The sequence below is a fragment of the Podarcis liolepis genome (assembly GCF_965112155.1).
Source record: "Podarcis liolepis genome assembly, chromosome: 7".
Taxonomy (NCBI): domain Eukaryota; kingdom Metazoa; phylum Chordata; class Lepidosauria; order Squamata; family Lacertidae; genus Podarcis; species Podarcis liolepis.
In genome coordinates, this window is record NC_139561.1 from 88,363,126 (window position 1) to 88,388,127 (window position 25,002).

At 48.7% G+C, this 25,002-nt stretch overlaps 1 protein-coding gene across 4 annotated transcripts in view; it reads right to left on the bottom strand.

Annotated features, from left to right (window-relative positions):
• LOC310712606 (uncharacterized protein) overlaps positions 1–25,002 on the bottom strand; it is a 38,691-nt gene that overhangs the window by 2,455 nt on the left and 11,234 nt on the right. For 3 of the 4 annotated variants that reach the window (XM_083515826.1, XM_083515829.1, XM_083515828.1), the window contains 10 exons: positions 23,214–23,310; positions 20,325–20,572; positions 18,337–18,497; positions 12,446–12,595; positions 10,076–10,153; positions 6,605–6,701; positions 5,481–5,569; positions 4,757–4,895; positions 3,178–3,283; positions 1,701–1,818 (listed from right to left, as the gene is read on the bottom strand). In XM_083515826.1, the coding sequence (XP_083371952.1) occupies positions 1,701–1,818; positions 3,178–3,283; positions 4,757–4,895; positions 5,481–5,569; positions 6,605–6,701; positions 10,076–10,153; positions 12,446–12,595; positions 18,337–18,497; positions 20,325–20,572; positions 23,214–23,310 (1,283 nt within the window). The remainder of the gene's footprint in view (positions 1–1,700; positions 1,819–3,177; positions 3,284–4,756; positions 4,896–5,480; positions 5,570–6,604; positions 6,702–10,075; positions 10,154–12,445; positions 12,596–18,336; positions 18,498–20,324; positions 20,573–23,213; positions 23,311–25,002) is intronic. The other variant, XM_083515827.1, reaches the window with a different exon arrangement.

Below are 25,002 nucleotides of genomic sequence, written 5' to 3' on the forward strand. Positions count from 1 at the left end.
GAGGTTGTTTGCAATTGTTTTCAAACGACAAAAGGCACTGGTTGGGCTTCAGCAACCTTGGCCAACCTGGTGCCCTCTGGGTGTTTTGGACTACAATTCTGTGCCGGGCTGGTGCTGATGGGAGTTGTAGTCCAAAAGCTGGAGGGCACCTGGTTGGCAAAGGCTGGGAGTTGTCAGAGGTAGCCTCACCACCACTGCCATCACCTCCCAAGGCCACCTAAGGACCATATTGCCCCAACACACACACAAGGCTTATAGCTGTCTTGGTGGTTTTCTTTTGCCTATCTAGTAAGGACAGATTAGGGTTGGGATTCCCATGGTAGAACCATCAACCCCTCTTCCCTGGAACTCTGGGAATTGTAGTTCTGTGTAGCCATCTTCAAATATCTCAAGGGCTGCCACATCGACGAGGAAACAAGCTTGTTTTCTCTTACTCTGGAGGGGTAGGACTCAGACCAATGGCTTCTGACTAAACATCAGGAAGAACTTTCCAACAGTAAGAGCGATAATAATAATAATAATAATAATAATAATAATAATAATAATAATAATATATAATATTATTTATACCCCACCCCTCTGGCTGGGTTTCCCCAGCCACTCTGGGCGGCTTCCAACAAAGTATTAAAATACAGTGGTCTGTTAAACATATAACCCCGGTCTTGAAAGACGTACATTGGCTCCCAGTACGTTTCCGAGCACAATTCAAAGTGTTGGTGCTGACCTTTAAAGCCCTAAACGGCCTTGGTCCAGTATACCTGAAGGAGCGTCTCCACCCCTATCATTCTGCCCGGATGCTGAGGTCCAGTGCTGAGGGCCTTCTGGTGGTTCCCTCATTGCGAGAAGCAAAGCTACAGGGAACCAGGCAGAGGGCCTTCTTGGTAGTGGCGCCCGCCCTGTGGAACGCCCTTCCAGCAGATGTCAAAGCGATAAACAACTACCTGACATTCAGAAGACATCTTAAGGCAGCCCTGTTCAGGGAAGTTTTTAACGTGTGATATTTTATTGTATTTTTGGTTTCTATGGAAGCCGCCCAGAGTGGCTGGGGAGGCCCAGCTAGATGGGCGGGGTATAAATAATAAATTATTATTATTATTATTATTATTATTATTATTATTATTATTAAAACTTCCCTAAAGAGGGCTGCCTTCAGATGTTTTCTAAAAGTCTGGTAGTTGTTTTTCTCTTTGACATCTGGTGGGAGGGCGTTCCACAGGGCGGGTGCCACCACCGAGAAGGCCCTCTGCCAGGTTCCCTGTAGCTTTGCTTCTTGCAGCGAGGGAACAGCCAGAAGGCCCTCTTGTAAGGGTGACTCTGTGCCTTTCCTAGATCGGGAGAAATGGGCATTCACTTGCGATACTTGCTGACCCTCTCCTTTGCCCCGTTAAGTATTGGAGAAGTGAGGTTACAGGGAACCAGGCAGAGGGCCTTCTCGGTAGTGGCTCCCGCCACTGTCTTATCTTTAAAAGACATCTGAAGGCAGCCCTGTTTAGGGAAGTTTTTAATATGTAATGCTGTATTGTTTTTAACACTCGATTGGAAGCCGCCCAGAGTGGCTGGGGAAACTCAGCCAGATGGGCAGGGTATAAATAATAAATTAATTATTATTATTATTATTATTATTATTATTATTATTATTATTATTATTATTATTGGATGTGCGGGAAAAATCCACAGGCCAAGGATTAGCAAGACCCTACCTAGCTCACTTTCTCTGAGCTTGTGTGAAGGGAGCCAGGCCCATCTCTGCTGGGATGTTGGGACTTCCAAGGCCTCGGGCACCATCTTCTTCGCTTTGGCGGAGGCAGGAAGCGGTTGCTAGGAGACAAAACAAAAGATCCAATCAGAGGCTGGGGTGGGGAAACTTCCCCAGGGCTACTTTCCATAGCAGGAAACCTTTTGGGGGCCACATGCCAGAGGCAGGAAGGTCCAGAGGCGAACGTGGGTGAAACAACTACAGTTGTACCTAGGAAGTCTGAAATATACTCGGAGTCGAGAGTGGATTTCATGCTCTTTATTCAGCTCCTAGTGGTGAGGAGGAATGAAAGCTCCCCCAAAATATCTGCTTTATATACATTATTTACACAATGAGCCGCACGTGATTGGCTAATTCCAGGATTCTCCTGTAGGCCAATCAGGTTGTGGATTCACTTCCACCTGGAGCTGGATTGGGTGGCTGCTGCGGACCAATCAGACTGCTGCATTGTTCTAGCCAGCGGGAAGGTAAACGGCATTTCCGTGTGCTGCTCTGGTTCGCCAGAAGCAGCTTAGTCATGCTGGCCACATGACCCAGAAGCTGTACGCTGGCTCCCTCAGCCAGTAAAACGAGATGAGTGCCGCAACCCCAGAGTCGGCCACAACTGGACCTAATGGTCAGGGTTCCCTTTACCTTTTTAACAACTCTTAGCACCCTTAAACTAGAGTTCCCAGGAAACCATGACCAGGCATTATAGTGTTTTAAACATATGGTGCACAGTTGGCCATAGTTTGCAATTACCGTATTTTTCCGTGTATAAGACTAGATTTTTTCCCCTTAAAAAATGTCAAAAATTAGGGGGCATCTTATACACGGATACATGTCCCCCCATTTTCTTAAATCTGAGCCCCCCAAAATAGGGGGCATCTTGTACATGGGGGGGTCTTATAGACGGAAAAATACAGTACAGTGGTACCTTTGGTTAAGTACTTAATTTGTTCCGGAGGTCCGTTCTTAACCTGAAACTGTTCTTAACCTGAAGCACCACTTTAGCTAATGGGGCCTCCTGCTGCCGCCGCCGCGCCGCCGGAGCGCGATTTCTGTTCTCATCCTGAAGCAAAGTTCTTAACCTGAGGTACTATTTCTGGGTTGGCAGAGTCTGTAACCTGAAGCGTATGTAACCTGAAGCGTATGTAACCCGAGGTACCACTGTATTTCATTTTTCTGGTGCCCTGCAGATGTTGTTGGACAAGACCCATTGGTCCTAGCCAGCATGACCAATAACCAGATGGTTTCGCATCCCAAAACATATGGAGAGCAGCAGGTCAGGGAAAGCTCCGTGAGAACAACCAGTTATCACACACAAATTGCTAGCCATTCGCTGCCTCTGCTGGCTGGAACGAGAAGCATGAAAGTACAGAAACAGGAGGATAGATGGGCCATGGAGCATGCGAGGGTCTCTAGCTCTCCGGAGGACTCACCTGATCCTTGCTGTTGCGGGAGAAGATGCGCAAGGATTTGCGCCCTGTGTCCTTTCGCTCAAACGGCGCTGGGGAGCGGCAGGGGGGAGTCAGAGCGGAATGCTTCCTGAAAGGGAAGGGGAGAGAGTGAAGCAGTCAAAATGCTTTGGTCACATGTACATTGAAAGCACATGACTTCACCCAAAGAATCGTGGGAAGCGTAGTTCTGGGAAGTGTAGCTCTGTGAGGGGATACTCTACAGTTCCCAGGATTCTTTGGGGAAAGCCATGCGCTTTCAATTGTCGGGATCTCTGCTGCGACCGAGCTGATAAAGCTCATTTTCCTCCGGAATCGCCCCCGACGATAACTAACGACCTGAGCCTTTGATGAGGCCTCAGGCACATTTCCATTCAGCAAAGAATCAAAGCAGCACATGGAATTGATGAGATTTATGGCTACATCGCTATGCTTTATTTCTTACTATGCAGACAGCAAATAAATATACACCCTCTCTCTATGAAAGCAGAGAGCAACTGCACAACAAAGGAACAGGAAAACCAGTAAAGTCACATCCATCTCCCTTCTCCCGTGAGACTTCCAAAAGCCTGGACTGTCTCTGGAATGTAAACAGAGTCTTGTGACTCCAAAGCACTGCTCAGTGGCAAACAGAAACTAACATCAATGTGGTCCCAACCGCTTCTCAAAGTTGGCACGTTGACCCCACAGATGAAGGGAGGACGTGACCAGGCAGGATTGAACTCTTCCTGCATCAGTTGATATGCTGGGAGTTCAAATCCTGCTTTCTGCAGGGGTCAGATGCGTCACCCTGTTCCCGGCAGGGAACTTGCTTGGGCACACAAACCAAGCAGGATTAAGCCCTCTGCCCACCAGTTAATCCTGATTCCCAGCTGCAGGATCCATCTGCATCCCTGCTTGAAAACACGCTCAGGACATCAGACATGGAGGGGGCAAGTAGGTGTAGTCTAGGGCAGGGGTCAGCAAACTTTTTCAGCAGGTGGCCGGTCCACTGTCCCTCAGACCTTGTGGGGGGCCGGACTATATTATTTGGGGGGGATGAACAAATTCCTGCGCCCCACAAATAACCCAGAGATGCATTTTAAATAAAAGGACACATTCTACTCATGTAAAAACATGCTGATTCCCGGACTGACCATGGGCCAGATTGAGAAGGCGATTGGGCCAGATCCGGCACCCGGGCCTTAGTTTGCCTACCCATGGTCTAGGGGAAATGGCCCCCTGGGCAAAATGAGGAGGTCTGGTGGGGCACATTTAGCCTGTGGGTCAGGGTTCCCACGCGCCCACGAACCCTTCTATCTGGAGCTGATATTTATTGGTCCACTTCTGTGCCTTGCTCTTCCAAAGAGAACCCAGGACAACTAGCAAAACATTACAAAAACACAACAGACTACAAGAATAGCAAAACATGCAGTGGGAAAATTCTCACCTCCCCCTCTCAGGGCTTTTGGGGAGGGAAGCTTCCACATCTTTGCATACGACAAAGTCTTCCTATCATCAACATCTCCCCCACCATAGCTCATCCCTCCCGCCCTCCATGGAAAAAACCCACTTGCAGCCCCACCTTTGGGGGCGTTTTCTGCCGCTGCTCCTTCTCCTCTGAGTTTTCACAGTCGGGGTCCATGGGTCTCCGGGGAGGTGCCCTAGATCGGAGAACGGACTGGAAGGTCCTCTGGGAGAAACGAGAGCAGGGCTTGTAGGATCTGTGTAGGGAGAACACAAGTTTATTTCGTTCCGTTTATGGGTTGCTTCCCATGAACACTGTTCTGGGCAACTCAAGAGGCTGATTAAGCGTGTTAGGTCCCCAAAGTTGAGGGCAGCAGTCTTCGTGACCGTTTGGGCGCCATTTTGAATCAAGATGGCGGAGCAAAACATCACTTTGGAGTGACTTTGTATGTTTTTTTGGGACGAGGTGGGTCCAAACTTATGCATAAGGTCCATATATGTGAAAGTGTCTATTCCACCTGTCTGTTCATAGAGTCCAACAACGAGATGGTGGGACAGTGTTCTTGAAGCTGCCAGCATGAGTTTGACCAAACTGTGGGAGGCAGTGGAAGACAGGAGTGCCTGGCGTGATCTGGTCCAGAGGTCACGAAGAGGTGGACACGACTAAATGGCTAAACAACAACAACGTGCTAGCTGTAGTAAAAACACACAGTACGTACTACCAGTTTACATTTGCATAGAGCCATAGAATTTCAGGTAACTGAGCTCTGCTGTGAAATGCATGCAACAAGCTCCTCTTTGAGCAAGGTGTGTTTTGTGGGCGGTGATCACGATATCATTACCTTGCGATGGACCCACATCCGCTGGTCGATCAAACAGGGGCACAGCATCCCCAAAGAGATCCGTGTTTGCTGGATCCAAGGATGACCTCCTGGCAGTGGGGAACAGGAGAAAAGGATCGGATGAGCGATTTCTCAGGTTTCCAAATTTAATTTAATATATTTATAAACCGCGTTCCAAGAGGCAGGGGAAACTCTCCGCCTGGCAAGCAAGCGGGCGGTAGAAATGAGGAGGGAGAGGAGCAGCGGTGGGGGAAACCTGTTGGCCTTTCATTTGACCAGCCCCACACCTGCCGTACACAATACACCTGAGGCAGCTGATCACCAGAACCTGCACAGAAACAGGCACCGAGCTATGAAAGAGAGGTTGCCTGATGTAACAAGAGAAGCGGACATGGAGCAATGGATCCAAACTACAAGAAAGAAGATTCCACCTAAACATTAGGAAGAACTTCCTGACAGTAAGAGCTGTTTGACAGTGGAATTTGCTGCCAAGGAGTGTGGTGGAGTCTCCTTCTTTGGAGGTCTTTAAGCAGAGGCTTGACAATCCAGTGGCGTAGCGTGGGGGGTGCAGGGGGGGCTGGCCGCACCGGGCACAACATCTGGGGGTTAGGGTTAGGGGGTGCAAATCCACGGGTTAGGGGGCGCAAATCCACAGGTTAGGGGGTGCAAATTACTTGCCTTGCCCCGGGTGCTGACAACCCACACTACGCCACTGTGACCATCATATGTCAGGAGTGCTCTGATGGTGTTTCCTGCTTGGCAGGGGGTTGGACTCAATGGCCCTTGTGGTCTCTTCCAACTCTATGATTCTATGATTCTATGATTCTAACAAGAGCGGTGAGGATATACCAAGGGAGGGGGTCTTCCCCAATAAGTCCCTGCAACCTTTTGAGCTGGCCCTGGGTCCCAATCCAAATGGGCTGTGCTCCAAGGGAGGATGGAGGGCACACCCTACCCAGGCTAGACAAGCCCAGCTGGTTTCAGAGGTTACAGTAATCCCAACACAGGGAAAGACTTTCGCTGTGGGTGCAGATGTTTCAATCCTGGCATCTCCAGGTGATCTCCAGGAGAACCCTGCCTGAAACACCTGGGTCCTGCTTTGCGTAAGACAGTTTCCTACGTACCTCTTCTTGGCTGAGAGTTCAGCAGCCCCGGCCACATCATCAGAGGCCTTCCTCTTGGAGTTGAAAGATGCTTTCAGAGTCCTGTGACCTGGGGAGCCTGTGGGTTAAGGGAGAATATTTTCAAGAGGACAAGCATTTGGACAATTCGGTCTATTTCTGTTGTCCAAAATGGGGACACGGAAGACACACACAGGTGTGTGTGTGCGTGTGCAACTAGCCTTCTTTACAAGCCACGAAAAGTACCGTATTATTTGCACCATAACACTCACTTTTTTCCTCCTAGAAAGTAAGGGGAAATGTCTGTGCATGTTATAGAGCGAATGCCTGCGGGTGGCGGGGGGGATCTGCTGCAGTCGTGAGCAGAGGATCCATGGTTCCCCTTCCTTCCCTCCTCCGTGGTTACAAAGCATGGATCCACATGGATCCTCAGGATTTTTGCATTGGGCTACTCCAAACTCACTGTCAGATCACATGTCTGTGGCCACAGCATGAACCACAAAAATCATATATCCACTATTTCGTTTAGAATATTTTTTTCTTGTTTTCCTCCTCTAAAAACTATGTGCGTGTTATGGTCTGGTGCGTGTTATAGAGCGAAAAATACGGTAATCTCAAGGCTACCAAATGCTCTGCAAGTCAAGTGAGAATCAATCAGCAGCTGATTCAAAATCGATATCAACAAAGTTATTTATCCAGCGCCACAGTAGCCTCCCCAAATCTCTCATGAGACCCACCCAGATCTAACAAGAATCTGAATCAGCTTTTCTCAAACTTGGGTCGCCCAGATGTTGTTAGACTACAAATCCCATCATCTCAGGCCACCGATCCTGTTAGCTAAGGAAGGTGGGAGTTGTGAATGAATGAATTTTATTATTTCGGTCACAGACCAACTCCAGCCCACATACAATATCAAGGAAGTCCTAAAACACGATAGAGATACATTTGAATTTGCAATTAGGTATAACAGGGACAATACAGATATAGCAACAGTTAAAAAATATATAGATTAAAACTTAGTCACTAACATATAACCTAAAATTATCATCTAAGGCCTTAATCATTATGATTAATGATTAAGCTTGTTCCCTAAGTTTTATGGCAATCGCACAGAATTTGGCTACCCTTAGCGTGATCTCAGGATCCTTGTCCTCTACCAGGGATTTTAGACACTGAAGTTTGGATTCATTTGGAGATTTTTGCATAGCAGGGGTAATAAATACCGAGCGTCTATCCCCGTAGAAACGGCAGCGTAACAAGGCATGAGAGACAGTCTCTACCTCCATCAAGCCGCAGGGGCAGACTCGTTCCGCGTATGGTTTACCCTCGAATCTGCCCTGCAGCAAGGCAGAGATGGGAGTTGTAGTCCAACAACATCTGGGGACCGAAGCTTGAGAAAGGCTGATCTAAATCTTCCCAGGGGGTGATAAAGCAAATGCAGCTGTTGCTTAAAAAGAAATGCTCTACTCCAGAAGCAGCTGCCTTCTTCACAGTCACCCAAGAGAACTTCAAGAATAATTCTTTTGCCAACTGGTTGCCCACAACCAGAAGCAGACTCAAACGTTCTCTCCCTCAGCTGAGCGCTCAGAAAATTTATTCCTTCAATTTGGCTCATGTCCACCTCCCCAATCCTAAACCCCCATTACAGATAGGGAATAAATGGATTCAGTTCTCATTTAAAGGCAAATTGACTTACTGTATTTTTCGCCCTATAGGACGCACTTTTTCCCCTCCAAAAATGAAGGGGAAATGTGTGTGCGTCCTATGGGGCGAATGCAGGCTTTCGCTGAAGCCTGGAGAGCGAGAGGGGTCAGTGCGCAGCGCCCCTTTCCCGCTGTCCCCCGACTTCGCTAGAAGGCTGGTGGGGGGGAGAAGCCTGCTCCTCCCCGTCGCCAGCCCCGCAAACTTGGGGGACAGCGGGAGAGGTGCAGCGCGCCTTTCCCACTGTTCCCCGACTTGGCTAGAAGGCTGGCGGAGGGCTTTCCCCTCCTCCAGCCCCGCAAGCTCCCAGAGCGATGCCAAAGCTGCACGCAGCTTCCACATGGCTCTGGGTCCCGTTCTGGGGGCTGGGGGAGGGGGAAGCTCCGCTTTCCCCTTCTCCAGCCCCGCAAGCTCCCTGAGCGATGCCAAAGCTGCCAAAGCCCGAACTTCCCCAGCCCCGCGTCGGGGGGGGATAATTTCCCCCCTTTATTCCCCCCCCCCAAATCTAGGTGCGTCCTATGGGCCGGTGCGTCCTATAGGGCGAAAAATACGGTAATTTGCACTTTCTGAAGGACTGTTTTCCCTCAGGCGGGGCTGTGAACCGACCTATTGCAGGCCGGATCATCCTCCTGCCACCGAATTGGCCAATGGCGACAGGAATTTAGGGGGCTTTCCCCTGGGCATGGTGCCCAGTAGCTGTGCTTGGCATCATGCCCAGGGCAAGGATAAATGCCTGGCCTTCAGGGCCTTTCGACCTCTTGCTCGCCGCGCTGGTTCTGAAACAGTTCGAAATTTGCACTTCTCCGAATTTTGCGCTACAGTTTCCCGTGAAGTAATGCGTACAAAAACCAGTACTAAAGCGTCTGTATAAAAATGTCCAGATGAGCAAAAACAAAACACACGTGAATGCGTTATTTCAGGGGGAAATGTGTCTATTAGAAGATGTCGAATCCTGGTGAATTTTCATGAGGACTTCAGAAAATTGCAAACTGGTTAGGAAGGCTATTGGTGGCTAGTAGCTACAATGGCTTCTTTTCTGCGTCCACAACTGAGAGGAATGAATGCTTCTGAAGTTGCTGGAAACCGCAGGCGGGGAAAGGGCGATTGTGCCTGGGTCGAGTTTGCTGGCTTTCCACAAACATCTGGTTGGCCATGTTGGGAAAAAGCACCAATGCAAAAGCCAGCTGCAAGTGGCTGGAATGCAAAACAGGATGTTGTTGTCTCGAACTGTACTGTTGGAGAAAAGGGGGAGTCTATTCTCTGTACTGAGCACCGGATGTTAGCTCAGAGTGTCATCTGACCTGTACTGGAAGTACAGGGGTGGAGCGTTTGTGACTCTTCTGATGGAGTCTGAGGGGTGCAGTCGTATTTCTATGTACTGCTGAATGACAGGAATAAAATATGTAAATAGACTCCTGTCTGTCTCATTTCCCCTCCCTGGGGAGAATGCAGGGAGAGAGAAGCAGAGGGTGTGTTCTCCTCACATCTAACGAGGAGAATCGCCGGTTTACGACCTTGCCTGCCGGGAGACGCAGACGGAATGTAAACAAGTATCTCACTCAGTTTGCCCCGGAGAGGCCAGTTACCTCTGACTGTGAGCTGAGATACTGACAGGCCACTGTGAGAACAGCATGCTGGACTAAATGGATGTTTGGCCTGATCTGCAGCAGCCTCTTCTTGCGTTCTTAAGTTGGAAATGTGGAGAACTGCGCTCAAGATTAGAAGAAGGGGGAAAACCCCAAGAAACTGAAATGCAAGAGGATGTCCACTCACCCTCGCGAATCTCCTGGGAAGGGGCAGCGCAAAGAGCTCGGCCGGTCTTGAACTTGCTCAGGGCTTCGGTGACGATGTCTGAAGGGAAGAAAGAGAGGAAGAGAAGAGTTAAGAGTTTATTTATATATACATTGGTACCTCAGGTTGCATACGCTTCAGGTTACAGACTCCGCTAACCCAGAAATAGTGCTTCAGGTTAAGAACTTTGCTTCAGGATGAGAACAGAAATCTTGCTCCGGCGGCACAGCAGCAGCAGGAGGCCCCATTAGCTAAAGTGGTGCTTTAGGTTAAGAACAGTTTCAGGTTAAGAACGGACCTCCGGAACGAATTAAGTACTTAACCCGAGGTACCACTGTATACATATAATTTTTATTCATTTTTCTTTTTCATTCAATACATACATCGAATATGAGAAGCCTTTCTTATTGTCCTCTTTAAAGATATCCTTTAATTGTCTATGATGCAGCCAGCTTTGAAAATGTGCTTTTATTTCGTCACATTCTTTCAATTTAAACTTGCCCTCTAGTTCAACAACCAGCAATTCTCTATATGTTGGCCACTCTCCTTTCCCCCCCAATGTTTTAAGTGATAGTGCTTCAATAGGTGATAGCCACCAGGGTGTTTTTGGTTCTAATAAATCTTTATATTTCCCCCATACTTTAAACAACGATCTTATTAAATGGTTGTGGAATCCTTTATGTACTTTTGCTTTTCCATACCAGTGGTAGGCATGCCATCCAAACCTATTATCATGTCCTTCCAAGTCTGTTATTTCCTCCCTTTCTAGCTTGATCCAATCTCGGATCCAAACTAGGGGTGCAGCTTCATAATACAATTTTAAGTCTGGAAGTGAGAATCCGCCTCTTTCTTTCACATCTCTTAAAATGTTATTTTTTTATCCTTGGCTTTTCCCCATTCCAGACAAATCTCGATACTTCTCTCTGCCATCCCCTGTTATTCCTGGAACAGTTTGGAAGAGAAATAACATCCTTGGGGAGAGTTAAGAGTTTAAAAGTTTGAGAGAAAGAGAAACAGGGCTGAAACGTCGCAGCGACATTTCAGGAAACCGGGACAAGGTGGTGAGGTGGAACACCGTAGCAGAAAGAAGCCTGGGCAAAGGAGGCCCAGAAATTGAATTCAGGCCTAGACATCGAGAAAGCCTGGCTTGGTTATGGAAGTGGTCCAGTTTTTTCCAGCAGGATACAATTTTGATTGCGGTTATCATCTTGATAATCAAAAGCTGTTTGTTTGTTTTAAAAATCCAACAACTATTCAGATTTGTTGATTTGGTACCCTCTGAAAAAAAGAAAGAGGAAACTCAGTCTCCATCACAGTCACCTTATACAGTGGTACCTCGGGTTAAGAACTTAATTCATTCTGGAGGTCCGTTCTTAACCTGAAACTGTTCTTAACCTGAGGCACCACTTTATCTAATGGGGCCTCCTGCTGCCGCTGCGCTGCTACCGTGTGATTTCTGTTCTCATCCGGAAGCAAAGTTCTTAACCCGAGGTACTATTTCTGGGTTAGCGGAGTCTGTAACCTGAAGCGTATGTAACCTGAAGTGTCTGTAACCCGAGGTACCACTGTAGAGACTTTCCCCTGCCTCATCAAAGAATTTGAATTCAGGCCTAGACATCGAGAAAGCCTGGCTTGGTTATGGAAGCGGTCTCGTTTTTTTCCAGCAGGATACAATTTTGATTGCGGCTCTCATCTTGATAATCAAAAGCTGTTTGTTTGGTTGTTTTTAAGCCAACAACTTTTCAGATTTGTTGATTTGGTACCCTCCAAAAAACAGATAAAGAAAACTCTGCCTCCATCACAGCCACTTTCCCCTGCCTCTTCAAAGAATTCTTCAAAAGCAAAGTCACTACCCTCACAACAAGGGCAGAGAACCTTTTAATCTCAAGAACGTATTCATTTCAGGATAACCTTTCAGGGGCCACATGCTACTGGTGGGCGGGACGAGAGCCAATGATGATGATGATGATTAATTTTATATCCCACTATTTCTCCCAAAGGACTCAAAACAAGTGACAGAACAATAACAACATCTTATAAACAATTCCAATACAAGTGAAGTTCTGATAAAAGGTGTGTCATGGGCAAGGGTCCCTTGGCGGACATAGCGTTTCAAGTGCAGTGGGCAGACTCTGTTAAATGTGCAGCATAATCAGGCTGTGGAGGGAGCCTACTGGCTAGCGCCCGTGTCATCACCCAACAGAATTCCGAACTGAAAGAAGAAACCATGGCAAATGCTTAATGCTTCGAAAGCAGGTAAGTCTGCATTTCACCAACCAGAGAGAAATTTGGAAGCGCCCCTGATTCCAAACGATCGTCCAAGAAGATCTGGGTTTGGTCTTGCATACTCACTGCCCATGCTTCGTTGCCGCCTCCGCCTCCTTCTCCTCCCTTCGACGTGCTTTTCTCCGGCATCTTCTGGGCCTGGTGGGGACAGTCTCTTGGTTTCTGCATCTGAGCAGGCGGCTTGGACTTTTTCCAGGAGAAGCTCGGGAATTGTGCCTGGACACAAGGGGAGATGGAGAGGGAAAATCAAGAGGGAATAATAATAATAATAATAATAATAATAATAATAATAATAATAATTTATTTATACCCCGCCCTCCCCAGCCAAGACCGGGCTCAGGGCGGCTAACAACCAATAATAAAAACAAGTTGCTTAAAATACAATTTAAAAGATTAAGATACAACATTAAAACAATTAGGGAGCAATCTCTTCATAGGAGGAGAAAGGAAAAAGAAAGAGGGGGAGGGAATCAAACTGATTCTAAGCCAAAGGCCAGGTGGAACAACTCTGTCTTACAGGCCCTGCGGAAAGAGATCAGATCCCGCAGGGCCCTGGTCTCAAGAGACAGAGCGTTCCACCAGGCCATTGCCAGTGTTGAGAAGGCCCTGGCTCTGGTTCAGGCTAATTTGACTTCCTTAGGGCCCGGGACCTCTAGGGTGTTGCTATTTATGGACCTTAAGGTCCTCCAAGAAGAATACCAGGAGAGGCGGTCCCGTAGGTACGAGGGTCCTAGACCATGAAGGGCTTTAAAGGTCAAAACCAGCACCTTAAATCTGACCCTGTACTCCACCGGGAGCCAATGCAGCTGGAAAAGCACTGGGTGAATATGCTTCCATGGCAGAGACGCCGTGAGGAGCCTCGCTGCAGCATTCTGCACCCGCTGGAGTTTCTGGGACAGCTTCAAGGGCAGCCCCGCCTAGAGCGAATTACAGTAGTCAAGCCTGGAGGTGACCGTCGCATGGATCACTGTGGCCAGGTCGGGGCGGGAAAGGTAAGGGACCAACTGCTTGATGCAGCGAAGGTAGAAAAATGTCGCCTTGGCTGTTGCTGTAACCTGCGCCTCCATGGAAAGGGAGGCGTCAAGGATTACACCCAGACTCTTAACGGAAGGCAATGGCACTAACTGGGCCCCCGCAAGAGAAGGGAGTTGGTCCCTCATCCCCATACCATCCCGACCCAGCCATAGGACCTCTGTCTTTGAAGGATTTAGTTTCAATCGGCTCCCACGAAACCATCCAGCCACAGCTTCCAAGCATCTGGTCAGTGTGTCAAATCGAATCCAGAAGTTACCAGAGCATGGAGTACTATAGGCCAAGCCATCTCTATCTGTGGGATGGAACGTAAGCAGTCAAATACAACATTTCTTGTTTGCCCAGAGTGACATTGGTCCAGCCAGGAGGACTTCCTGTCACACCTGGTCTGAAGCGTCCTCCCCGTGTGTGACCAGGTAGATGGGCGTGACCCTAGCAGACCCCATAAACTAAGGGACAAGTCACGCAGTCATCCCACCCCCTTCTCTCACTTCTTCGTTCTATACCATCTTGATGTTTTTGCTGTCTGCCGGCTCTCAGCCAGCAGCATATGGGCTCCATAAGGGATAAACCCACACTGTCTTCTGTAACTACAAGCTAAAGCCTGCCTTCAGGATCACACAGCGGACTGAATGTGAGTAAACTTCTTATTACTTTTAAGAGAAGGCTATTGTGTCTTTATTCTTTTTAAGGGGATTTACCAGGAACTAATCCAATCTGGACAAGCCAGACTGGATTGCTTATGTGATCGCCTGGGATTCAGACTCGGAGGCTGAACTTGAGGAATCCCAGTCTGCACAGGATTCCCCGCCTCCAGAACCAGCTGAGCCGGGGCTGGGGCTTGAGCCTGAAGGGTCCTCACCTGTGCTAGGTCCTCGGGTGCAGGCACCAGCTGAGTCTGCTCTGGCTCCGGAGGTGATGGAGGACCCATTGCCTGCAGGTGCTCCACTCTCAGCCCCGTCAGAGGAAACTGAGGTTGCCTCTGGGTCCGGTAACCCTCCAGCCTCTCCTGAGCTGCAGAGGCTCAGGGCAGAGAGGTGGAGGGAACTAAGTTCCCGCAGGAGGAGTGCTCACCTCCAGGCCAGGAGAGGCGAGTCACCCGTGGACTGGGGCCACCCTATGCCTTGGGGCAGATAAAAGCCAGTCAGTCCCAGTCCCAGGTTGTGGGAGCAACATTGTTGGTAGCCTGTTCTTGCCTGAACCCTGTCCTGCTCTTCTGCCAGAGTTCCTGACCCCACCTGACTCCCTGCCTTGGACCCAGCTTCAGCGCTGATGGACAGCCTCCATACCGGACCCTCGACCTCGGACTGGACTCGGACCTCGCCGCATGGTTGACCCTTGGGACCAGCACAGCTTAACTCAAGAGTTTCAGATGAATCTACCAACTATCTTCCTGCAGTATACAGGGGAATGCACTCTGCTACCAGCTCACTAGCGTGAGTGAGGAATGATATTATCTAATCCATATACCCTCTCCTACTACCCACCATCCAAGAGGGGTCACAACTGCTGGACCAACTGGAGCAGGAAACAGGCGTGCCGCCGGTTCTCCATGTGAGGACATAACAGCAGTTCCAGAGGGAACCTGCTTCTTTTCTCCCCTGGGTTTCCATTTGCTTGCTCTGCCCAGTGGCCAAGGGTATCAGTTCCCCGCCACCGCAATTCACTTCCCTGCTCACACGTTTCGCACTAGTGGAGTTGTCAGGTTGGCTCCGCTGTCCCACCTCCATCCAGCAGAGGGCAGCATGTATATTTTAGTTCAGTGGTGGCCAAGCTTGGCCCTCCAGCTGTTTTGGGACTACAATTCCCATCATCCCTGACCACTGGTCCTGTTGGCTAAGGATGATGGGAGTTGTGGTCCCAAAACAGCTGGAGGGCCAAGTTTGGCCATCACTGTTTTAGTTAGTACACAAGCTCAGCACCGCTTGTTTTTTCAACAAGCCTGTCGTTTTAGACGCCGTACACTAGGGGTCACCCAAAACATTCATTTTGATCTACACACACACACACACACACACACACACACACACACACACATTTCACTTTGGAAGTACAATTAGGAAGGTGATAGTCATTTTGTTGGAAATCTGAAATTGATAGTCTAGGGCTGCCAAACATCTGGGATTTCCCGGACATAGCCGGGATTCGGCTGTTGGAAACAGTGTCTGGTCGGAAATTGTTTTAATGCCCAGGAAAATCTGGATGTATGGCAACGCATGTCGGAAGTGTTGATTTTTTTTTTTTGGTGAATTTCCTTTAAAACAGCTCAAAAACTTCTCTTTTTTTGAGATTTTGTAGTAAATAAATAAATAAATAAATCTCAAGATCTTTGCCCAAAAAAAGCTTTGTGTTTGGATTTTCAGTTTTTGAAATATAGCAACCCTAGGATTCACACTTTGGCTTCCAAAGGTCCCAAGTTCAATCTCTGGAATTTAGGGAAGTTTTTAATGTTTTGTTGTGTTTTTAATATTCTGTTGGGAGCTGCCCAGAGTGGCTGGGTATAAATAATAAATTATTATTACAGTGGAACCTGGGGTTACGGCAGGGATGCATTCCGGAGGGCCCGCGGCAACCCGAAAACGACGCAACCCAAAGCATCTCGTCTGCGCACACGCGCATGATTTAGCGCTTCTGTGCATGTGCAAACGGCGCAAACCCGGAAGTAACCCGTTCGAGTACTTCCGGGTTTGCACCAGTCTCAAGCCGAGGGTGACGTAAGCTGGAGGCAATGTAACCCAAGGCTCCACTGTATATTACTATAGTAGTAGTAGTAGTAGTAGTAGTAGTAGTAGTAATTTATTATTTATACCCCACCCATCTGGCTGGTTTCCCCAGCCACTCTGGGCGGCTTCCAACAGAATGTTAAAATACAATAACCTATTAATCATTAAAAGCTTCCCTAAACAGGGCTGTTTACAGATGTCTTCTAAAAGTCTGGTAGTTGTTTTTCTCTTTCACATTTGGTATAGTATAGTATAGTATAGTATAGTATAGTATAGTATAGTATAGTATAGGACTGCTGCCAGTCAGTATAGACCAGGGGTAGGCAACCTAAGGCCTGGGGGCCAGATCCGGCCCAATCGCCTTCTGAATCCGGCCCACGGACGGTCCGGGAATCAGCGTGTTTTTACATGAGTAGAATGTGTCCTTTTATTTAAAATGCATCTCTGGGTTATTTGTGGGGCACAGGAATTTGTTCATTCCCCCCCCTTCAAAATATAGTCCGCCCCCCCACAAGGTATGAGGGACGGTGTACTGGCCCCCTGCTTTAAAAGGTTGCTGACCCCTGGTGTAGACAATACTAGGGATGGGGAGAAAATTGGTTTGATTCCCATCCGTGTCTCCTCTCCCAGAAGTCAAAAAGAGCATTAAGGATAGGGTTAGTTTAATGCTCCATTCAGAGGGAAGTGAGGGGGGAAGCAAGGGGGGTTCATAAACCTGAGAAGGTAGACCATCTAGGGGGAGAAAATCTCTGACCCCAAACCTCTGCTGCCTTGTGGGGTATCTTCAGGGAGGTAAAGGCTTAGGAGTAAAAGGTAAAGGGACCCCTGACCATTAGGTCCAGTCGTGACTGACTCTGGGGTTGCGGTGCTCTTCTCGCTTTATTGGCCGAGGGAGCCAGCGTACAGCTTCCGGGTCATGTGGCCGGCAGGATTAAGCCGCTTCTGGCGAACCAGAGCAGCACCCGGAAACGCCGTTTACCTTCCCGCCAGAGCGGTACCTATTTATCTACTTGCACTGGCGTGCTTTCGAACTGCTAGGTTGGCAGGAGCAGGGACCGAGCAACAGAAGCTCACCCAGTCGCGGGGATTCGAACCACCGATGATCTGATCGGCAAGTCCTAGGCTCTGTCGTTTAACCCAGAGCGCCACCCACGTCCCTAAGGCTTAGGAGTAAACCCTACACAAATCTGGTGTGGAATCCCTAAGGTGGTTGGGTGGCGCCTTGTACACCTCCTTCCGGCAACTTCTGCAGCCCAGCTGGTGCCAAACACCTTTTCTCTGCCTTCCTTTGGATCACAAGATGACAACCATATCTTTTCCAGATGACTCTGCGCCCCTGGATTTATCACCACCTTTCGCTTTGCATCCCTGAGAATCAGGGCTGGTCTGCACTTCCTCCCAGGTAAACCCACCCAGAAGGAAGAGGAAGCTACACCTGGAAATGGACAACAGGAAAAAGGAGGTGAGGCAAGGAAGGTGAAGGATGGGGAGAGAGACACGGGCAGCAGCACAGACGAGGAGTTAAGAGACAAGAGAAAATGGAATAGCCCATAAACTGTCATACGGCAGACAGCGTGTCACATGGCACAGTATTTAGAAAACCTTTCTAAGTTACTATCAACTAAGCCGGTTTTTAGCATCGCATCAACTGACCTATTGCACCATCAGTAGAAACTGTTAGGAGCTCAGCCTACACTCGAGTAGGACCCTGGCAGAGACACATGCCCGACTGGCATGTTCTCTCCCTCCTGGTATATCGTTCAGGAGCTTCAAAAGCTTTCTTCTGCCCGAACATCACAGCGACCGATGCCAACAGACATTGGCACATTTAGGGATCCGCAGAGTTTGTGCATCACGTGTAACAGACCTCAGCAACTCAGCATTTTGGCTAATCTACTTTATTTACATATAAACACACACGGAGCACTGCAACATGGCTCCCTCTCTCTCTAGCATCAGACAGCAAAGAGAAAAAGAACAAAGGACAGTAGTTCCACTTTACGGAACGCAGTAACACAAACATCCTGTCTCCGTCACTTCCCACTCTGTGGAGTCAAAATATACACCGTCATGTGAAAGACAACAATCCCATGACTGCAGTCATGGAGCAGGAATTCTAACAGAAACATCATGCGGTTCCTTTAAAAACGGGGGGGAAAGGAGCAAATTTTGAGACTGTGCAGATGAGCCCATCAGACTTACCAATCTCCGCCGCGTGGCTGATCAAAGTGTGGACCACGGCTGCCTGCCTCTGCAGCTGCTCCTCAGCTTTGCTGTCCAGCTGGCTGCAAACCTCGTTGGGGAAGAGGGTGGGGGCGAAGATGACCGCTAGGTTGGCCAAGTCCATTTTGTTCTGGGCGCACCTGGGATTGCGAGGGAGGAGACAAGAGATTGGCAAGGGAGAAGGGTTCTTCTCCTCAACCAGGAATTTGGGGGTGGTACCTCTGTCCTGTACCTACTAGCCTTGAGGTCTAGTAACTTGCGCTAAAGCTGGGATTCTCCATGCCGGGTTATATTTTGATCTTTCATTAGCATGTGTGTGGGTGTTACACGTAGCCTTGCTGGTATGTGGACAGAGGTAAAGGTAAAGGGACCCCTGATCATTAGGTCCAGTCGTGGCCGACTCTGGGGTTGCGGCGCTCATCTCGCTTTACTGGCCGAGGGAGCCGGCGTACAGCTTCTGGATCATGTGGCCAGCATGACTAAGTTGCTTCTGGTGAACCAGAGCAGTGCACGGAAGCACCGTTTACCATCCCGCTGGAGTGGTACCTATTTATCTACTTGCACTTTGACATGCTTTCGAACTACTAGGTTGGCAGGAGCTGGGACCGAACAACAGGAGCTCACCCCATCGCGGGGATTCAAACCGCCGACCTTCTGATCGGCAAGTCCTAGGCTCTGTGGTTTAACCCACAGCGCCACCCGCGTCCCAAGGTATAGTATGAGACTGATATTTTCTAATTTTTATGGTTTACCACACATTGTAATTGGAGTGCTATTTTATGTCATGCAGCTTTTCAGGCTGATGAAGCGTGTAGCAAAACCTGTAATATATCTGGAGAAGAGGTCTCCTTTTGCCCACTTGCGTTATTCTCACCAGGGTCGTGGCTTTGCTTTGCCTTCCCGTGACTGATCCATGCACACGGCTTTGTGCTTCCAGCTCAAGACCCATTGAAGAATATCTCATCCAGTCCAATCTTTGAAAAACAGCTTTGAAAAACTTTTTCATATTCTCCAGTGCGCTACCCTTGCTGCTGTGGCGACACGGGGTTGCCGTTCTGTGATTGGACTTACACTGCTTGTTGAACGGTTCATTTATCCAGTCTGTATAACGTTTACTGCACATGTAACTTCTTAAGATATAGTTGTACATTTATCCATGTTTACAGTATCTCCAGGCTTTGTCTCGCACATGGCACCTTAGTATGTTTGTTGTTTGAATGGTTATAAGTCTATCTCTATTCTAGCTATTATTCTAGTAAATTTGGTTTTATACTTATAAGCCAGTTTGTGGTGGTGTTGTTTTGTTGCAAACATAGCTGTCAACTTACAGATTTGAAAATAAGGGACCAGCAGCCTCGAAAATAAGGGATCAGCAGCCAAAATAAGGGATTTTCAGAGCACAGGTATGTTCAACTTCTGAGCCCCTCCGAGCCAAAGGCAGAAAGCCCAGCCAGCAGCCAAATGAAGCCTCAAGCCTCAAGGAAAACCACCGTCACCTCTCCGCTGGGAAGCGCTGAGCAAGGGCGAGTCCCCAGGCAACGCGGCTGATTTGATCAGCACAAGGCATGCAAGCTCCACCCCCCCCCAGTCGTTCTTAGACTCCTTATTGGGTGAGCAACGCAGCCAAGCAACACAGTTGGAGCCTCCCTCCTCCCTGGCCAGCAGGGAGGGAGGGAGAGGAGCTGCTTCCTTTGAAACCCGGGAAATTTAAGGGACATCATCAATAAGGGACAGCAGCGGGACATAGCGCTGGGATAAGGGACTGTCCCGCCAAATAAGGGACGCTTGACAGCTATGGTTGCAAAAGGTATGCATCAAAGTGCGCTGAAATCTCAGGAACCAGAACAATGGGAAGCAGGATAAGGGTACAGCTTGGAGTGGCTAGGTGGTCTGGTTGTCGGCTGAGAACGAGGACAAACCCTGGGCAGGAATTAAGGGCACAAACTGGTCCTTCCCCATTGACCCACCTGGAAGCCACGTCCTGCAGGAACCTGAAGAAATAGCGGAGGAGATCGATGCTTCTTTGGGGCAGCAGGGAGGTGAGCAGGAGAGTCAGGGGGTCGCTGTCCTCTTGCTGCTGGACCTGGCACAAAGGCCCCTGGATGCCAGCTGGAATCAGGGCCTCAGGGAGGTCCCTCAGGAACTGCTTCACCAAGGTGGCCACGTCGCACGGGAGAGCCATCGCCAAGCAGCGCTCGCCAGCCTCCAGCCGGGCCTGGAAAGGACGCAAAATGTGAAGAAGGGGAGGAGGCGAAGCTTCAGGGAAGCAGCATCCTTGGTCTACTTTCCCAGCTCTGAGTTATCAGCAAGAGGATCTGGAAGACCCAACAGTTCGTATCTGGTGCTGCAATGGCCTGGGGTCAAAAGGGGTCAAAGGCCCTGTTATGTACTGAGTTGAATAGGATCCAAAATGCAGCAGTCTGATTGGTCCTAGAACAATAGGATCCAAAATGCAGCAATCTGATTGGTCCTAGAGCAATAGGATTCAGAATGCAGCAGTTTGATTGGTCCTAGAACAATGCAGCAGTCTGATTGGTCCGCAGGAGCCACCCAATCCAGCTCCAGGTGGAAGTGAATCCACAACCCGATTGGCCTACAGGAGAATCCCAGAATTAGCCAATCATGTGCAGCCCATTGTGTAAATAATGTATATAAAGCAGATATCGTGGGGGAACTCCCATTCCTCCTCACCACTATGAGCTGAATAAAGAGCATGAAATCCACTCTCGACTCCGAGCACATTTCACCGACGACAAAGGTGGGATCCCACAGAGCTGGTCCTATTGTTCTAGGACCAATCAGACTGCTGCATTTTGGATCCCATTCAACTCAGTACATAACAGGCCCACTATTATTTCTGCAGCTGGGTCCCCCTCTCCAGCGTCCAGCAACCACCTAGTCAGCAGGAAAGCGGAGCTTTTAGCTGCATTTAGGAACCCTGAAAATACAAAGCGCTTCAGTTTCAAGGGAACAGCGTGCAAGTTCTGTTATGTATAATGTTGCAAACCACCCTGCGATCTACGGATGAAGGGTGGTATTCAAATTTAATAAATAATAATAAAAATAACTTCATGGAAAGCACATCTTAAGTCGCTCCCAAAGACAGTATTTGAGCACTCCAAATTATTTGCCTGTTGCAACCTCTGCTAAAAGTCCTTTTTCAAATTGCCTATTAGCCAAGAGTTTGCATTTCTTTAGGAAATGCCTCTCCTTATCCAGCTGCCGACCAGCTTTGCTGAGCGACGCAGAGTTTTAAAAGGAGGAGGAAAGCCAACTAAAAACGCCCTCCCTGTAGGTAGTCTTTCCACTCCCTTTGCTCCTAGAAACCTGGTCCCTCTGTGGGTGGGTTTGTGGAGAGAGTAGCAACTAACGGACCTGTCTTACTCATGTTCCCTTGTTCCAATGGTTCTACTCTGAGCAGAACTAGCGTTGCATGCAACACAGTAAAAGGAAATTGTTACTTCCTTTTACTGACATTGACCCCCAAACCTATTTGACCTCGCACCCCCCCCCACCTCTCCCCAAAATGGTTTGTTTTTAAGAACCGCATAATAGATCCTATCCACTCAATCTAAGATTATTTTAAACTCTCCCCTTTCCCTCCCACGTAGGAGAGCGAGCAGGTTCGTAAGAGGAAAAAAATAAAACGAAAATGTTTTACTGGCAAGGCGATTTCTCAAGTTCCCCTCTCCTTGAGCAAATCTCTCCTGACAGGGATGTCAAAACATCTGCAGCTCACCGCCAGTGTCGTTAGGAGAGGCCTGGCAAGACTGGCATTCTGGAGGTGCCAGGAGCTGGGAACATGATGAAAGGTAAATTTTGGGGGACACACAACCTCTAGCTCAGGGGTCAGCAAACTTTTTCAGCAGGGGGCTGGCCCACTGTCCCTCAGACCTTGTGGGGGGCCGGACTATATTTTGAAAGGGGGGGGGGAGAACGAATTCCTATGCTCCACAAATACCTCATGTTACATTTGCTTCATGTTACGTTCTTTCAGGTTCTGTCCCGCGGCGACCCGGAAGTACCAGAAAGGTTTACTTCTGGGTTTCGCTGCTCGCGCATGCGCACAAGGGCCAAATCGCGCTGCGCATCTGCGCAGATACGGCACTTCAGGTTGCGCTCTTTTCATGTTGCGAACGGGCCTCCGGAACGGATCCCGTTCGCAACCCGAGGTACCACTGTAACCCAGAGATGCATTTTAAATAAAAGAATCATAGAATCATAGAGTTGGAAGAGACCACAAGGGCCATCGAGTCCAACCCCCTGCCAAGCAGGAAACACCATCAGAGCACTCCTGACATATGGTTGTCAAGCCTCTGCTTAAAGACCTCCAAAGGAGGAGACTCCACCACACTACTTGGCAGCAAATTCCACTGTCGAACAGCTCTTACTGTCAGGAAGTTCTTCCTAAGGTTTAGGTGGAATCTTCTTTCTTGTATTTTGGATCCATTGCTCCGTGTCCGCTTCTCTGGAGCAGCAGAAAACAACCTTTCTCCCTCCTCTATGTGACATCCTTTTATATATTTGAACATGGCTATCATATCACCCCTTAACCACATTCTACTCATGTAAAAACACCAGGAAGGCCCCACAAACAACCCATAGATGCATTTGAAATCAAAGGACACATTCTACTGGGGAAGCCCAGCCAGATGGGTGGGGTATAAATAATAATAATAATAATAATAATAATTATTATTATTATTATTATTATTATTATTATTATTATTATTACTCATGTAAAAACACGCTGATTCCCGGACCATCCGTGGGCTGGATTTAGAAGGTGATTGGGCCAGGCCTTAGGTTGCCTACCCATGCTCTATCTCCTGCACATCTCCAGCTCTGCGTTTTACCTTCAAGGCTTTGATACGAGTCATGGATCCACATTTTCGGAAGAGCCCTTCCACATGAAGATGGGGTCGGAGCAGCTCGCAGGCGTCCACAAGGAACCTTGGATGGAAATGCAAAGAGGCCGCAATGAAGCAACATGGAATCTTTGGAGATGGGCATGACTACTTATGGAATGAGAGGGAGTCAACAGATAAAGGTGGGGGCTGAAATTTTGTTATAGGTTTGGGGCGAGGACAGTCTGGATGATGTCCGTGGGTCCCTGTGATCCTGTACCTGTGAGGTTAGACTGCGCAAGAGGAAACCTTGTGAACCAGCCAAACCAAACCCTTAACAAATCCTTAGCAAGCCAGGTAAAGGTAAAGGTAAAGGGACCCTTGACCGTTAGGTCCAGTTGTGGCTGACTCTGGGGTTGCAGCACTCATCTCGCTTTACTGGCCGAGGGAGCTGGCATACAGCTTCCGGGTCATGTGGCCAGCATGACTAAGCCGCTTCTGGCGAACCAGAGCAGTGCACGGAAACGCCGTTTACCTTCCTGCTGGAGTGGTACCTATTTATCTACTTGCACTTTGACGTGTTTTCGAACTGCTAGGTTGGCAGGAGCAGGGACTGAGCAACAGAAGCTCACCCCATCGTGGGGATTCGAACCGCCGACCTTCTGATTGGCAAGTCCTAGGCTCTGTGGTTTAACCCACAGCACCACCCACGTCCACCAGCAAGCCAGTTTTTTTAGAGAACACCATAACTTTGAATTTGCTATAGTTAACTGTTAATCGTTCAGCATTACAATAAACAGTGAGAGTTCTTAGAAGTTTTCTTAGGCTTACAAAGGAGAAGGAAATTAGAACTGCGTCAGCTGCATATAAGAGAACCGGGAGGGGTGTACCAGCCAATTTAGGGGGGTGGGCATTTTCTTTCTCCGTGTTTCCTACTAAGGAGTTAATATAGAATCTGAATAAAGTAGGCGCAAGGACGCAGCCTTGTTTAACACCATGGGAGGTTTGGATTTCCTTGGATAAATGGCCCTGTCGGTCACACCTAACCCAGACCCGAGTGTTTTCGTATAAACTGTGGATGAAACACAGTAGATGTCTGTCTATGTTTGAGGTGCTTAAAAGGTAAAGGTAAAGGGACCCCTGACCATTAGGTCCAGTCGTGACTGACTCTGGCGTTGTGGCGCTCATCTCGCTTTATTGGCTGAGGGAACCGGCGTACAGCTTCCGGGTCATGTGGCCAGCAGGATTAAGCCGCTTCTGGCGAACCAGAGCAGCGCACGGAAACGCCGTTTACCTTCCCGCCGGAGCGGTACCTATTTATCTACTTGCACTTTGACGTGCTTTCGAACTGCTAGGTGGGCAGGAGCAGGGACTGAGCAACGGGAGCTCACCCCATCACAGGGATTCGAACCGCCGACCTTATGATCGGCAAGTCCTAGGCTCTGTGGTTTAACCCACAGCACCACCCGCTTCCCTTTTGAGGTGCTTAGTTTTTCCCAAAGCCTATCTCAATGTCACCCAGCAGCTGCATGTGGAGCAGCGGGGAATCGAACCCGGTTCACCAGATTACGAGTCCACCGCTCTTAAACACTACACCACACTGGCTCCTGTATTGGTAACACCAAGGTATTAAGTTCATAAACCACTGTATGGGGAAATTACCCAGGGTTCTCTCCTCTGACATTAGGCAGGAGTGCCACATTTTCTCCGTGGCAAACGGAGGCATTGTGGGAAAAGATGGTTTGGGCTCCTCTTGGGCTAAGACTCACACGATTCAAACAAGGTTGTCACTCATTGC